Source organism: Diplodia corticola (assembly GCF_001883845.1).
Source record: "Diplodia corticola strain CBS 112549 chromosome Unknown scaffold17, whole genome shotgun sequence".
Lineage (NCBI taxonomy): Eukaryota > Fungi > Ascomycota > Dothideomycetes > Botryosphaeriales > Botryosphaeriaceae > Diplodia > Diplodia corticola.
The window spans coordinates 297,427-309,471 of record NW_017971496.1 but is presented as its reverse complement, the minus strand read 5'-3'; the positions used below and the strand labels follow the sequence as shown (position 1 = coordinate 309,471).

General features: G+C 57.0%; 5 protein-coding genes across 5 annotated transcripts; 2 read left to right on the top strand and 3 right to left on the bottom strand.

Moving 5' to 3' along the window:
- Positions 1-2,105: 2,105 nt before the first annotated feature.
- BKCO1_17000100 (retrotransposable element tf2) lies at positions 2,106-2,420 on the bottom strand (the record flags this gene model as incomplete). Its single annotated transcript, XM_020271561.1, has 1 exon — positions 2,106-2,420. The coding sequence occupies one exon, from the start codon at positions 2,418-2,420 to the stop codon at positions 2,106-2,108; it is 315 nt and encodes a 104-aa protein (XP_020131632.1).
- Positions 2,421-3,915: 1,495 nt separating this feature from the next.
- Positions 3,916-6,516, bottom strand: BKCO1_1700099 (peroxisomal abc transporter; the record flags this gene model as incomplete). Its single annotated transcript, XM_020271717.1, has 2 exons — positions 3,916-4,271; positions 4,368-6,516. 2 exons carry the CDS (start codon positions 6,514-6,516, stop codon positions 3,916-3,918), a joined length of 2,505 nt encoding a protein of 834 aa, XP_020131687.1.
- A 332-nt stretch (positions 6,517-6,848) lies between these two features.
- Positions 6,849-9,212, bottom strand: BKCO1_1700098 (ribosome assembly protein noc2; the record flags this gene model as incomplete). Its single annotated transcript, XM_020271716.1, has 2 exons — positions 6,849-8,356; positions 8,408-9,212. The coding sequence occupies 2 exons, from the start codon at positions 9,210-9,212 to the stop codon at positions 6,849-6,851; spliced, it is 2,313 nt and encodes a 770-aa protein (XP_020131686.1).
- A 194-nt stretch (positions 9,213-9,406) lies between these two features.
- BKCO1_1700097 (vacuolar protein sorting-associated protein) lies at positions 9,407-10,228 on the top strand (the record flags this gene model as incomplete). The annotated part of the gene is made up of 3 exons (XM_020271715.1): positions 9,407-9,496; positions 9,554-9,790; positions 9,845-10,228. The coding sequence occupies 3 exons, from the start codon at positions 9,407-9,409 to the stop codon at positions 10,226-10,228; spliced, it is 711 nt and encodes a 236-aa protein (XP_020131681.1).
- A 172-nt stretch (positions 10,229-10,400) lies between these two features.
- BKCO1_1700096 (glucose-inducible sam-dependent methyltransferase) lies at positions 10,401-11,673 on the top strand (the record flags this gene model as incomplete). The annotated part of the gene is made up of 2 exons (XM_020271714.1): positions 10,401-10,443; positions 10,496-11,673. The coding sequence occupies 2 exons, from the start codon at positions 10,401-10,403 to the stop codon at positions 11,671-11,673; spliced, it is 1,221 nt and encodes a 406-aa protein (XP_020131680.1).
- Positions 11,674-12,045: the final 372 nt, after the last annotated feature.

Below are 12,045 nucleotides of genomic sequence, written 5' to 3'. Positions count from 1 at the left end.
CCTTTCTCGCCGTTTACGAAGTGCCATGATATACTTGGTACCTTCTGTCACAGCTTCTCCATAGGTCTGCTGTACTGTCGGAGTTGCACTTCAAAGCTGTCTCCAAAGCGCAACGTCTATGCATCGTATGTATCGAGCCGCATCCATGTATCATTTTGAGGCGTATATAGAGTGTCATTAGAAGGTGCTGATGCAAAATGTTATGGGGAAAGATTTGCCGCACTGCGCTTCGCCTATGTGCGCCTTTACAAGGAGTAGAGTGTGTGAGTAAGACTACATCCGCGTGATCCCGAAACAAAGAATAGTTGATGATAACAAACAAAGTACCCAGACATTGTCAAATTACCAAAGGAATCATGGCTCTGAGCGGTCCGTCTGTATGGCATCCGATCGCCATTGTTCTTCCATGACTGAGGAATCCGCAGTTACACAAGACAACGACAGTATACCCTTAGAGGACTTCCGGAATACATTATCTAAACCGCCTGCCTTGGACTGTCGCCAAGGTTGCTGATCATGAGAAACTTAGCCGTGGGTTGTTGGACTCGTAGAATCAAGAGTTCAAGCCACGCTCTCGTCATCATATGGCAATTGAATGCTATCAAGCTCAGTTCCAAGCTTTCAATGCTTGCTGAGGCTCCAATATGGTACACTGATGCTCCCAAGAAGATGTTAGAGTTTGCTTGATCAATAATGTAACCGTTATACTATGACTCCGGATGCACAGCTACCCTGGATCCGGCCCATACTCTGGTTTTCCATTGTATGCTCCCTAATAAGCTAACAGCGCCACCTCTCGGTCCAGGCGCTGCTTCGCCTCCATAAAGTGATGCTTGCCAAAGTTATACAGGTTAGCGGTCTGAGGAGGGTGTTTGGTATCGCACGCAATCAACAACGCGTAAGCGGTTGCGGTACTCGGTCGGAGGTAGCGGGCTTGTGCAGTAGGTTTGCAGGCTAATTGTGGCGTCGCGCTCGAGCGGAGGGAATGGGCGTTGGCTGGGGTTCGGGCGCTGCGACGAAATGCCAAGTAGAGTCAGCTAATCAGGGCAGCGTGGTCGCAGTGGGTAGACTCACTGCATCGGGGTTGAGCAAGGCGAAGATCTTCACCTGGTTGCTTTAATGCGCAAGGTTTGATCCGGTATCTTCATTGGTTTGTTCTGGCCTTATGCGGAGTTGGTGTTGGTGTTAAGAGTAGCGCGCATGCCATGGCGTAGTGCTAGCGCGTCGAACGGCTTGCAACGGTAGCCTAGCTATCCCCGCATTAGTGCTGCTCTGCATGGCGTGTGTTAAGTTGAGTGCAAGGACTCTTTCCCCGCCCCGAACACTTCTATCTTGTCGTCCCCCCTCGACAACATCTTATAGTTCTACTTATCTATCATGATGCAATCATTTTCAAGCCGCCATTAGCTATGTTTAGGTCCCCCACTAATTGCGACACATACACAGATTGGCTGAGAAACACAGGCAATCGTCGGCCCAATCTCTATTGCAAGCCACACGCCCTTCTTTCCCTCCGTCGTACATAATACGGAAGCCAATTTCGACCATTGCGTCTTTCTCTAGTGTACAGCCTCGGAAATTTAATGGTATGGTTAGCCACACGGAGGACATACATATAAAAATATCGGTCGGCTCAATACGATGTCAAGATACTCGCAAAGCCAGAAGACGCGCGTTCACATTCAATTTCATTATTATCTAGTACTGCTAAAGGGAAACAACCAAGGAGATAACGGCGGTAGCCGCGAACCCAGGTCAGCTTGACCGTCGGGCTGGTCCTTCTCGATCCTCAGTGGTGTTTCTTTCCTTTCTTGGCCAGAAGGCCGTGGAAGCTTGCGGAATATAGAAGCAAGCTGTGAAGAGCGGCGCGGACGAGGAAGAGCTTTGGCGGAGATCCGGTAGGGATCGTACGGAGGAGCTTCGAAAGCGCGGAACCGTAGGGTGGGAAGTCGTTCCGAACCGGGGTGCTGGTACGGAGGGTCGAGTCCCGTTGTTCCTTGCCTCAAAGCTGTCCGTCTGATCTGAACTTCTTCGACGTCGAGAGCGAATGGGAGCGGAAGCGTTGTGAAGGTTCTTGAGAAGAAGTCTTTGAAAGAGACGTAAGGTTACGGGCTCGTCGCGCTGGTGGATTGAGATCCTGGTGCGGTCGGAGGAAGACGATGCGCCTGGTGGATCAAATCCTGGTGGCGGTGATCGTATGGGATATGGTGCCTTTCAGCTTCCAATGATTGTCGACGAGATAAAGCTCGCTTGATGCGCGACTTGATTTCGTCAGATAGTTCGACCACGGTAACGGCAAAGACGTTGACTGGACCCAGAATCTCGGGGTCCGCCTCGGGTGGTGCGGCGGACTCATCGATGAGTCTGCTCAAGGCGTCCGGGACGAGGTGCGTCTTGCCTGGCCTGTAAAAGACCTTCATCCTGAACTGTGAGATGTACTGACTCGCTGCCAGTAATTTCAGATTCTGTAGCTGAGGTGGTCTGCAGATTGTAATGCGGACCAGCTGGCTGGATGTCTGGTAACGCGAGAGGCCCGCCACTGCTGATGGGCGCCTCGTAGAAAGCAAGCTTACGACGGCGGGGCCAGGGTGTCTTCTCCCAAGTGCTCACGGCCGGTTGTCTGGAGCCTCAGGGGCGCGGATCCCTTTCTGCCATGTAGTAGAGGGCATTTTGGTGTTGGCGAGGAGCAGAGGCATATCCGTTGTCAGCTTGCGGGCAAGAGTCCAGAGTGTGAAGCCGGAGCCAGGGGTTGGGCAAGGCAAGGCAGGCCATCGTGTGTTCTGGTGCCTAGACGTACGTAAATAGGAGTAAACGGTGTCCAAACGCGGAAGCGTAGTGCTGGTCAGCTACTGATGGTTCGTAGACGTGACGTTCTTCTCGATGAGACCAAGGGACGATGCGCGCGGGGCGGGCAGGTGGCAGCAGCGACGGCAAGCGTGAACCAGGCACGCCGTGTTTTCTGTGATGAGCTGCCACCCGGTTGGCAACAGAAGCGGCAGCTCGCAGGGGTGCATAGAACAGTCCAACTAAACCGCGTGCAACAACCATCGCTGGCGTCGTCATCGTCGGCCCCTGCCGGCGGTCGCCGTGAGGTGGATGAGTCCTGCCGCGTCGCTGATCTGACCTGAACTACCTAATTTCTTAGAGGAATGTAGCCGTTGAAGGGTGGGTATCGTCGAAGAAGAAAAGGAGGCGGAGGCGGCGGCGGCGAAGACAAGTTGGTGTGTGCGCTGGTACTGCATGTGGAATAGGAACCCGCTGCTGGGGGGCCGTTTGTCGACGACGGTTTCAATGCGGAGGAGCTTGTCATCCTAAGAAGATTGGCTTTGAATTGGAAGGTCATAGATGCGTTAGCTGGCCTGTACCAGGCTCTGTCTGAGCTGGGGGATGCTGGGAGAAGGGGAGGTACCGACCATGTAGGAAGAACATGGGGAAGCCTCGGCACTTCTGAGTATAGGCTCGTATAGGGATCTCTCTCGACGATGATTGGAGACATGCTGTAGAGGTGGGATGGGGTGTTATTCAGAAGAATTGTATGTCGTTGTTAAGGAGTGTGTGAAGTTGTTCACGTCCGAAATGTAAAAGGCAGTGTACGTGAAAGAGGGAATGACACACGCACGCCGCTGAAAGGGCTTGGGGCGTGAAAGCTTGAGGAGGTGAACGGCTGTTGTATTGAGCTACCCAAGAGAAAGTACTAAATACCCCCCTTGGTCATCGCGCCTTCCAACACCGCAAGACTCTGTTGACACCGCCAACCAGAAAACAAGCGCTTACCCAAAAAGACAATCTACCCCATTTCACGAAAGCACCGACTACAGCCAGGCCATCCCAGCTGACAAGCATCAAAAGTACATTTCATAGCATATCTTCTCTCTCGCTCTCTCTCTACAACACCAACCACACAGCCCACCCCCTCTAATCATCCTCCACCGCAACCTCATTATCATCCACCTTCTCGTCTCCCTCTCCCCTTGCGACAACAACCCCACTCCCCTCCCCCTCTGCATACGGCGGCGGCGCCAACGCCTCATCCACACCCTCAACCCACACCTGTCCCAACTCCCTCTCAATCTCGTTCCGGCGTTGCTTCCACTCCTCGACGCGCTCGAGCCGCTCACGCAGCTCCGCCAGCTCTTTCTCGACCGACGACTTCTCCTGCGCGGTGCCGATCCGCTGGAAATCCCACTCATCACCGTGCTCGCCGAGACCGAGGGTGAGGGTGTACGTGTGGTAGCGCTTGAGCGAGGCGCGGGTGGAGATGGTGATGAGTGCTGCGCATTGCGTTAGTCTTTACTTTACAACGGTCGAGAGAGGGAGGGGAAAGACAAAAAAAAAGAAGAGAAAGAAAGAGAGAAAGAGAAACTTACTGATCCCCCTCGCCTTCGCATTCTCATACAACAGCCCCTCCACATCGCTGCTCACAGCACTCGTGCTCTCATCGACAAACGCATACCGCGGCTCGTGATACAGCAGCCGCGCGATCCCCATCCGCTGCTTCTCGCCGCCGCTCAACACATCCTGCCACACCTTCCGCGTGTCCCACCCGCCCTCGCGATCCGGCAGATATCCCAGCCTGGCCTCCTCCAAGACCTTGGACAGCTCGAAGTCGCGGCGACCGGCGTGATTCATGTCGACGGCGGTGTGCGGGTAGATGACCTGATCGCGCAGGGTGCCGGTGCTGAGGTAGGGCCGCTGGGGGAGGAACATGATGCCGTCGGTGCCGGTGGAGCGGGGGCGCGAGACCAGCCCGCGGTACGTGGGCCACAGGCCGGCGACGACGCGCGAGACGGCGCTCTTGCCGACGCCGTTGGGCCCCGTGATGAGGAGGTGCTCGCCCGAGTGGACGATGAAGGAGAGCGAGTCGAGGAGCTCGTCGCCGCCCATGGGGTACAGGGCCGGGGCCACGATGGGCACGTGCTCGAGCCGCACGCCGTCGAAGCCCTTGTGCACGGTGCCTTGGGCGTCGGCGAGGGAGAAGAGCTCGGGGCGCTGCCCCGGCGGCAGGTAGTACGCGTCGGCGTGGGTGCGGTGGAGGGTGCTGATGAGCGTGTAGACGCGGGATGTGTAGCCCGCCAGCTCCTGCAGGTCTTTGATGCTGTACATCATGCGGCCGCCGGCGTCGGCGAGCGAGAGCATGAGGCGCTTGTTGGTGATGAAGTCTTTCATGCGGCTGCGCTCGCGCCCGCTGCGCTCGGCCGCGTCGGCGAGCTCCGTGGCGCCTCCCAGCCCGCCCCAGGCGGGAAGAAACACGGGGAGGGAGGTGATGAGATAACCGAATGCGGACCAGGAGTACTTTAGGACAAAGTCCTCTAGCATGTTATAGCGGATCTTCAGACTGTAGATCCCCTCCATCCAATGCTTGAGCTCCTTGAAGCCCCTGTCAAGGAAAGTTCTCTCCATCTGATCTCCACCGTAGAAGGCGACTTCTTCGGCGTTGGCGATGAGGCGAGAATGAAGGGCACGGAAGTCTCCTTCACGGCGTGCTTCCACAGCTTTGAGCTTACCGAATGGAGGCGAGAGCTTGCGGAGGATAGTAGCTGTAAGGAAGTAGTTTGCTAGAAGACCGCCCAATGCCAGGGGACCAAGAGAACGGAAAAGCTGGTAATTGAAAACACAAATATCAACAAAAGGCTTTCCAAGAGACGAGTACAGAGCCGCAGCCTCGGCGCAGAACTGCGTGAGATCCTGAGTAATGAACTGGTCGGCGCCCTGACCGATGCCGCCGTCGAGGTTGGAGAGCTTGTAGTAGTTTAGATGGTCGTTCAGGTACAGATCGTGGATGTACCGCGTCAGCCGTGTCCGGAAGGCGATGGAGACCTTGGACTGTAGGAACTTGATCATCGCGTTGGTATACGAGGCGAAACTGCCGATTCCGCACCACTTGACGATACCCCACAGGAAAGCTTTCCCGTTGCCAGCCACAAGGTCGCGCACAAGCTCTCCGTCCAGTCGGGCGACGACCAGCGAAAGATATGTCCGCAGCATCAAGAAGACACCGTGGCTGAGCAACAGCCCCGTCTCTTTACTGTTCCATCTCGGTATCATGATATTGAGCAGGCTCAGGAACTGGTGCAGGAAGGCAAGGTTTAAGCCGGGCTTCGTCTGCGGCGGGGGGACCTGGGGCGTGTGGCCATCGCTCAGGCCGGCGGCGCGGGGCGGCTGCAGGAAAAGTCGTCTGTGGGCATCGAAGGTGGTTGGCTTCGTCGGATATATGGTCACCTTGCTTGTCGATTCGCCCTTGGTGGGCACGAAGATGGTGCGCGAGCCGTCTTTGCCGCGCAGGCCAGAGTTGCGTCGCAGCAGCCGGCGCCCGTGTTCCTTCTCGGCCTTGCGTCGCCGCCACCACCGGTTGCCGCCATAGCCGGCGCCGATTATCGAGAGCAGGAGAGCGAGGGTCGAGAGGAGCTGTGTTGTTTTGGACAGCGACTTTGCGCGGGTGCGGAGGAGGGTGGTGTAGCGCTGCCACAGGGCGTGGAGGGGGTCTTCGCTATGGCGAAGAGTGGACTGGACAGCCATGCTGCCGCATCGTTCGGGGATCGACCGGGGACCGTCTAGGGAGGCGTGAGAGCTCCTGTGGACATGGTGGAGCTGGCGGGCGCGACGATTCGGAGGGCTGTCGTGGGGAGCCTCGGCCTTGGCAGGCATGTGAAGGGCAGTGACGGCAAGCTCGGACCCACTCCACAAATCCCTAACCGACCCCGGATTTTCATCACTTATCTGCACGTGACAATCATTCATTGATCTGTAAAACCCACTGCTTTTGTTCACGCGGGGATATCCATTGCGCGTGTGCCCCGAAACCCGGAACTCCTTGACCATGCTTCCGACTGCATCGGCTCTACTGTCAGCTACTCGTCGTCGCTGCCGTCGACTTCCATCTCATCGACTTCCTCGTCACTCTCGCTCTCCTCTCCATCCCCCTCCTCAAACCCCTCGAATTCACCCCTCCTCTCCTTCGCCTTCTCCTGCCTGTCCTCCTGCTTCTTCTTCTCCTCCTCCTTGCGGCCCTCCTCGATCAACCTCGCCTTCTCCTCGCGCGTCTTGCGCTGGCCGACGACATATGCCCCGAGAGGCGTCTTTTCCCATTCCGTTTCCTTCAGGAAGCCTTCCACCCCCGCCCGGTTGTTCGGCGCAAAGTCGACCTTGGCCCGGCGCTCCTCGATCCAGCGCGAGTTGGCCTCGAGCTTCTGGACGACGATGCCAATGGCATGGTTGACCTTGGTGTTCTTGTTGCCCTTCGTCTTGTTGCTGGCATCCTTCATCCAGCGCTTGAGCATCACGAGCATCGGCAGCGCCAGCTCCGGGAACGCAATGTTCTTGGACCAGAGGACGAAGAACTCGGCGAGCAGCTCCGCCACCTGCTCGCCCACGCCGTCCTGGTACACACGCGTGCGCAGGTACGACTTGGCGGCGCGGATGTTGGTGGCGAAGTCGAGAGGCTTCAGAGTCGCCGGCTTGGGCGGCTTGCGCATCTCGGCCGAGTTGAGCACCTCGTACAGCGCTGGCGCAAGCGGAATGTATGTCGATGTGGAAAGCGTGATGCGGAGGAGAGAACGGATCATCTGGAACCGCAGCGGGAAGTACTGCGCCGTAGGGATAAGGCGCATGGCGCCAAGCGTGACTTGCACGATGGGATAGATGAGGGGGCGGAGAGGCGACTCCTTGCCAGACTCGGCCTCGCGCATGGTATCGCAGTGGCTGGACACGACACGCGACCAGAAATCGAGTGAGTGCACATATTGCCAGTTGTACACAGTCTTGTACGATTCCTTTGACTTGTTCGTGATACTGGTCCGGAGGTGGATGGCGAGCTGGCGAATGAAGGTGAATCCGGTCGTGTAGCCCATGTTAGGGTCCAGGCCCCAGAGCTCTGCAGCAGAGTTCTTCATCAAATTCACGCCTGCAATCGTGTGCACCGTCGTATTGCGGCTGCCCTGAACGAACCCCTGGTACACAGCCTTGAGGGTTGCCTCCTTGATGCCAGCGTCTCCAATGACGATCAATCTGCGCAGAACGAGGAAAGAAGCGATTCTCGTAGCCTCGGTGTTGGACGAGTCGGCCCATATCGAAACGATGGTCTTGGCCAGGTCGCGGAGGAGCTTCTTGAAGGACAAGATATATGGCAGAAGGGGAAGAAGGGAGCTGACCGTCATTCGGAGGGTGGCGGCGTCGGAGAGGCTGCCAAGGAGATGCATGACGGATGTCGCATGGGATTTGAGCATAGGAGTCATGTTGCTGAATTTCTTGCCCTCGGTGGGAACGCGGACTTTGCCGGTGGCCGACTCTTTGACGGGAAGGTGGTGTTGGAGGACCTCCGGAACGCGGTTCAGAGCGAGCAAAAGAAGTTCATGGTAGACTGCGACAAATCAGCAAGCATGTTCGGGTAGCAGTTGAAAAGAAAACCTACCGTCAGGATTCGAGATGGAATATTTGTATTCCTTGCCGTCCTCCTCGTTCAAGTGGGCTGCGGCACGGAAAGCCAGAACAACTTCCTTGGTGGCACGCAGGGAATGCTTCTCAGTCATTGCGGTGCTCCACTTCTTGACCAGTGTCTTTGTGAGCTCATTGCTGGCGGCAGCTTCCTCGTCGTCAGAATCTTCCTGCTTCTTGCTCTTCTTCTTCTTTTTCTTGGGCGTGTCTTCCGCTTCGCTGGCGCTCAGTTCGTCAATCTCGGCCAGATCGGCGTCTTCAGCAAAGCCCAGCAGCTCGGGGTCGTTCTCCTGCATGTACTTGTAGAACTCCGGGTCCTTCTTCTTGAGCTCCTCCAGATGTTGCTTGTGTGCGTCGACATCGTCACCAGAATCGGCCTCGGAAGCACTGTCGTCGGCAACAGGGTCGGCGTCAAGGGAATCGTCATCGGATTCGGCGGGTCCAGGGGCGGGATCGGTACGCTTGCGCTTGCCGGTCTTGGAGGGTACGTCCTTGGTCTTTTGCTTCTTCGACTTGGGGTGCTCGGGGATGTCAAAGCCGCCCTGGAAGAAGTCGTCGACGGTCATGTCGCCAAAGGGATTGGTATCCTCAGCCTTCTTTGCACGCTTGGCCTGGTTCTCGGCCTCGACATCGCTGGCAACCTCATTGTCCTCGGCACGTCGCGCCTTGCGCTTTTCCTTGATCTGGACGCGCTGCTTGATTTTCTTGCCCTCCTTGCGGCGCTTGAGGGTATCCTTCAGGTGGTTCTTTTCGAACTTTCTGGTCGACTTGGATTGCGCCATGGTGTGGTGCTGCGCGGGCAGTGGGTTGGCGAGGAAAAGTGTCGCGGTGCTTGGAGGGCTGGGAAATTTTGTAGCTAGCGTCGCAGCATCCCGGTCGCTTGCTTGGCCCGAGCGCCGCGGAGCGGAGGAGCTCACGCCTCACATGTCCGCAACGCCCGCCCTCAACAACCACCAGCCTGCCCCACTGAGCAACAATGTACGCCCAAAGACAGCTACCGTACGCGCCGACGCCGTATAGCTACACTCCGACCTCTGCGCTTTCGGCCACGATCAATCTTGATGAGGTGCGTCGCACCAGGAACCTGGCCCGCCAGCGCCGCGCCTAACCCAGGCTGCTGCAGGAAGTGAAGCTGTCCACCACCAGCACCGAGCGCGACCTTTACGAATCATTGGCCGAGATCTACAGCATCATCGTCACTCTTGATGCTCTCGAGAAGGCCTATCTGAAGGACTCGATCCACGAAAATGAATACACCGACACTTGCAGCCGTCTCTTGAAGCAGTATAAGTCCAACCTTGCCAATGAGGCAGTGTCCAACGCATTCGTGGACCTGGACGCTTTCAAGCGTCAGTGGGATGTATGTTGTCGAGAGGCCGTGCTTTCACTGCACCATGGCTAATGCGCTTCACAGCTTGACTGCCCCCGCGCAACCGAACGCCTCAAGGTCGGCATCCCAGCCACGGTCGAACAACCCTCTCACAGGCCCGCTGCCCCTGGCAACGACACGGCGGATGCGACCTTGGTTGTCTCTGCCACGGAGAACTTCATCACGCTCCTAGATGCCATCAAAATGGGCCTGCTGTCCAAGGATGTGCTCCATCCGATTCTAGGTGACATCATCCAATCCGTCAACAGGGTCACGGACAAGGAATTCGAGAACAAGGGCAAGATCATCCAGTGGTTGATCACTCTGAACCAAATGAAGGCGGCCGACGCACTGTCCGAGGACCAGGCGCGCGAGTTCCATTTCGACATGGATCAGGCATACTACGGCTTCAAGGATGTCTTGAAATAGGGTGCTGGATGTTGCTGCCAAAACTGAAGGAGCGGTGGGCCATTTTTCTGGAACATGGCGTTCGAGACTTGGCCGGCGCGCCATCGGCGAATCGGCGCTTTGGCCACACCCTTTAGTTTTCCCCCACGATACCCTCTCCGCGTCCCTGAACTTTGCTCTTCCCCCGCAGATCATGGACGACGAGAACACAGAAAGGAATGGGATGGTCCTGCATGGTATGGAAATCACCTCCAGAATGTGCTAAACCCTGTAAGCTGACAGTGCCAGTGCTGGACCTTCCTCAGCTCTACACAAAGCCCTCGGCCCAAGAACTTCTGAACACGCTTACCCTGCTGACCTCGGAGCCGCCCTCGTGGGAAGGAAGCGACACCGAAGATGACGAGACGCCCATGACGGTGAAATCGGCGCGCCGACAAAGCATGAGTGCCGTGAAGGCCCAGCCCATGCAGATCAATCCGGAAGGCTTGGCCACCTACCTGACAAGGATAATTGCGAGCGATTTGCGCTGGATTGAGGACGACTCGGTGAAGGAGGACATCTGGGAGGCTGCTAGCGTTCGTCTCAGCGAACGGTCCGGCCGGACGGCTATGGGAGCGATATCGCGCAAGTTTCGGATTCCCGCCGCCAAGGACGGGCCCAGCGAGGACATCGAAATCCATGAGCCGGCGCTGACAGCAGACAACCTTGGACTGAAGACTTGGGCATCGTCGTACCTCTTATCGCGACGGCTTTGGCGACTGGCCGCCGATGAGAGCAGTCTTCCCGGTGCAAAGCATCTACCTCCGCATTCCGTACTTGAGCTAGGTTCTGGCACCGGCCTCGTCGGATTGTCCGCTGCAATGGTCATGGGCACAGATGTACTCCTGACAGACCTCCCTGAAATAGTGGAGAACCTAGATCGTAACGCGCTCTCGAATAAAGATATTCTCGACCGGCACACTGCATCGGCTCATACAGCAGTTCTGGACTGGACGGACCCGTCGTCAATGGATCTATCGCTCAAAGCTGTGAAGGAGGCTGACTATCAAGAAAGCCAGCGTTTTCGCTTCGTCCTGGCCGCGGATCCACTTTACTCTCCGGAGCATCCTGGATGGCTAGTGCAAGCAATCATGGCCCGACTCTCACGCGAGGCTGGTGCGAGAGTGGTCATCGAGCTCCCGCTCCGCATCGCTTATCAACCGCAGGTCGAGGAGTTCCGCACTAGGATGCAGGCGGCCGGCCTCAAGATCTGCAATGAAGGATACGAGACGGGTTACGACGACTGGGGCTGCCAGGGCGGGCGTAAAGCCGTGCGCTGCTGGTGGACTGTCTGGAGTTGGAAGACGGCGTACTTGGGCGAATCGCACGCCGTGGAGCACGACGAGATGACGGTACAAGCTAACGACATGGGAGACTCTTACCAGCAGCTGCTGGATGAGTTCAAGGGGTTGAATGACTGGGACTAAGACTTGTTCTCGTCTCATCCAGGGACCGGGCGCTTGGTGGGATTCCTTCGGAGCACAGCGGGTTGGGATTGGTTCGGTTCTAGAACTTTTTTGATTCCCGAGAGATCACAAGACAAGACGCATAGATGGCATGATAGACCTAGAAACAATCGAGCTGGATCCTCGAGCTGGACTTTTTTTTGCTGCTTGTCGCGAGACTTGCCTTTTTCGCGGCTAAAGCGGCGGGAGAATTGCGCTGGCAGGAGATTTGCCCGCCGGTCGCGCCCGCCGCAGCGGCGCCCACCGGGAAAACGTCACAGCTCCACCGTCGCGGGGGAACGCGTCTCGCATGATGCTCGCTGCACTCATGTTGTCTTCTCTCCGGCTCCCCCC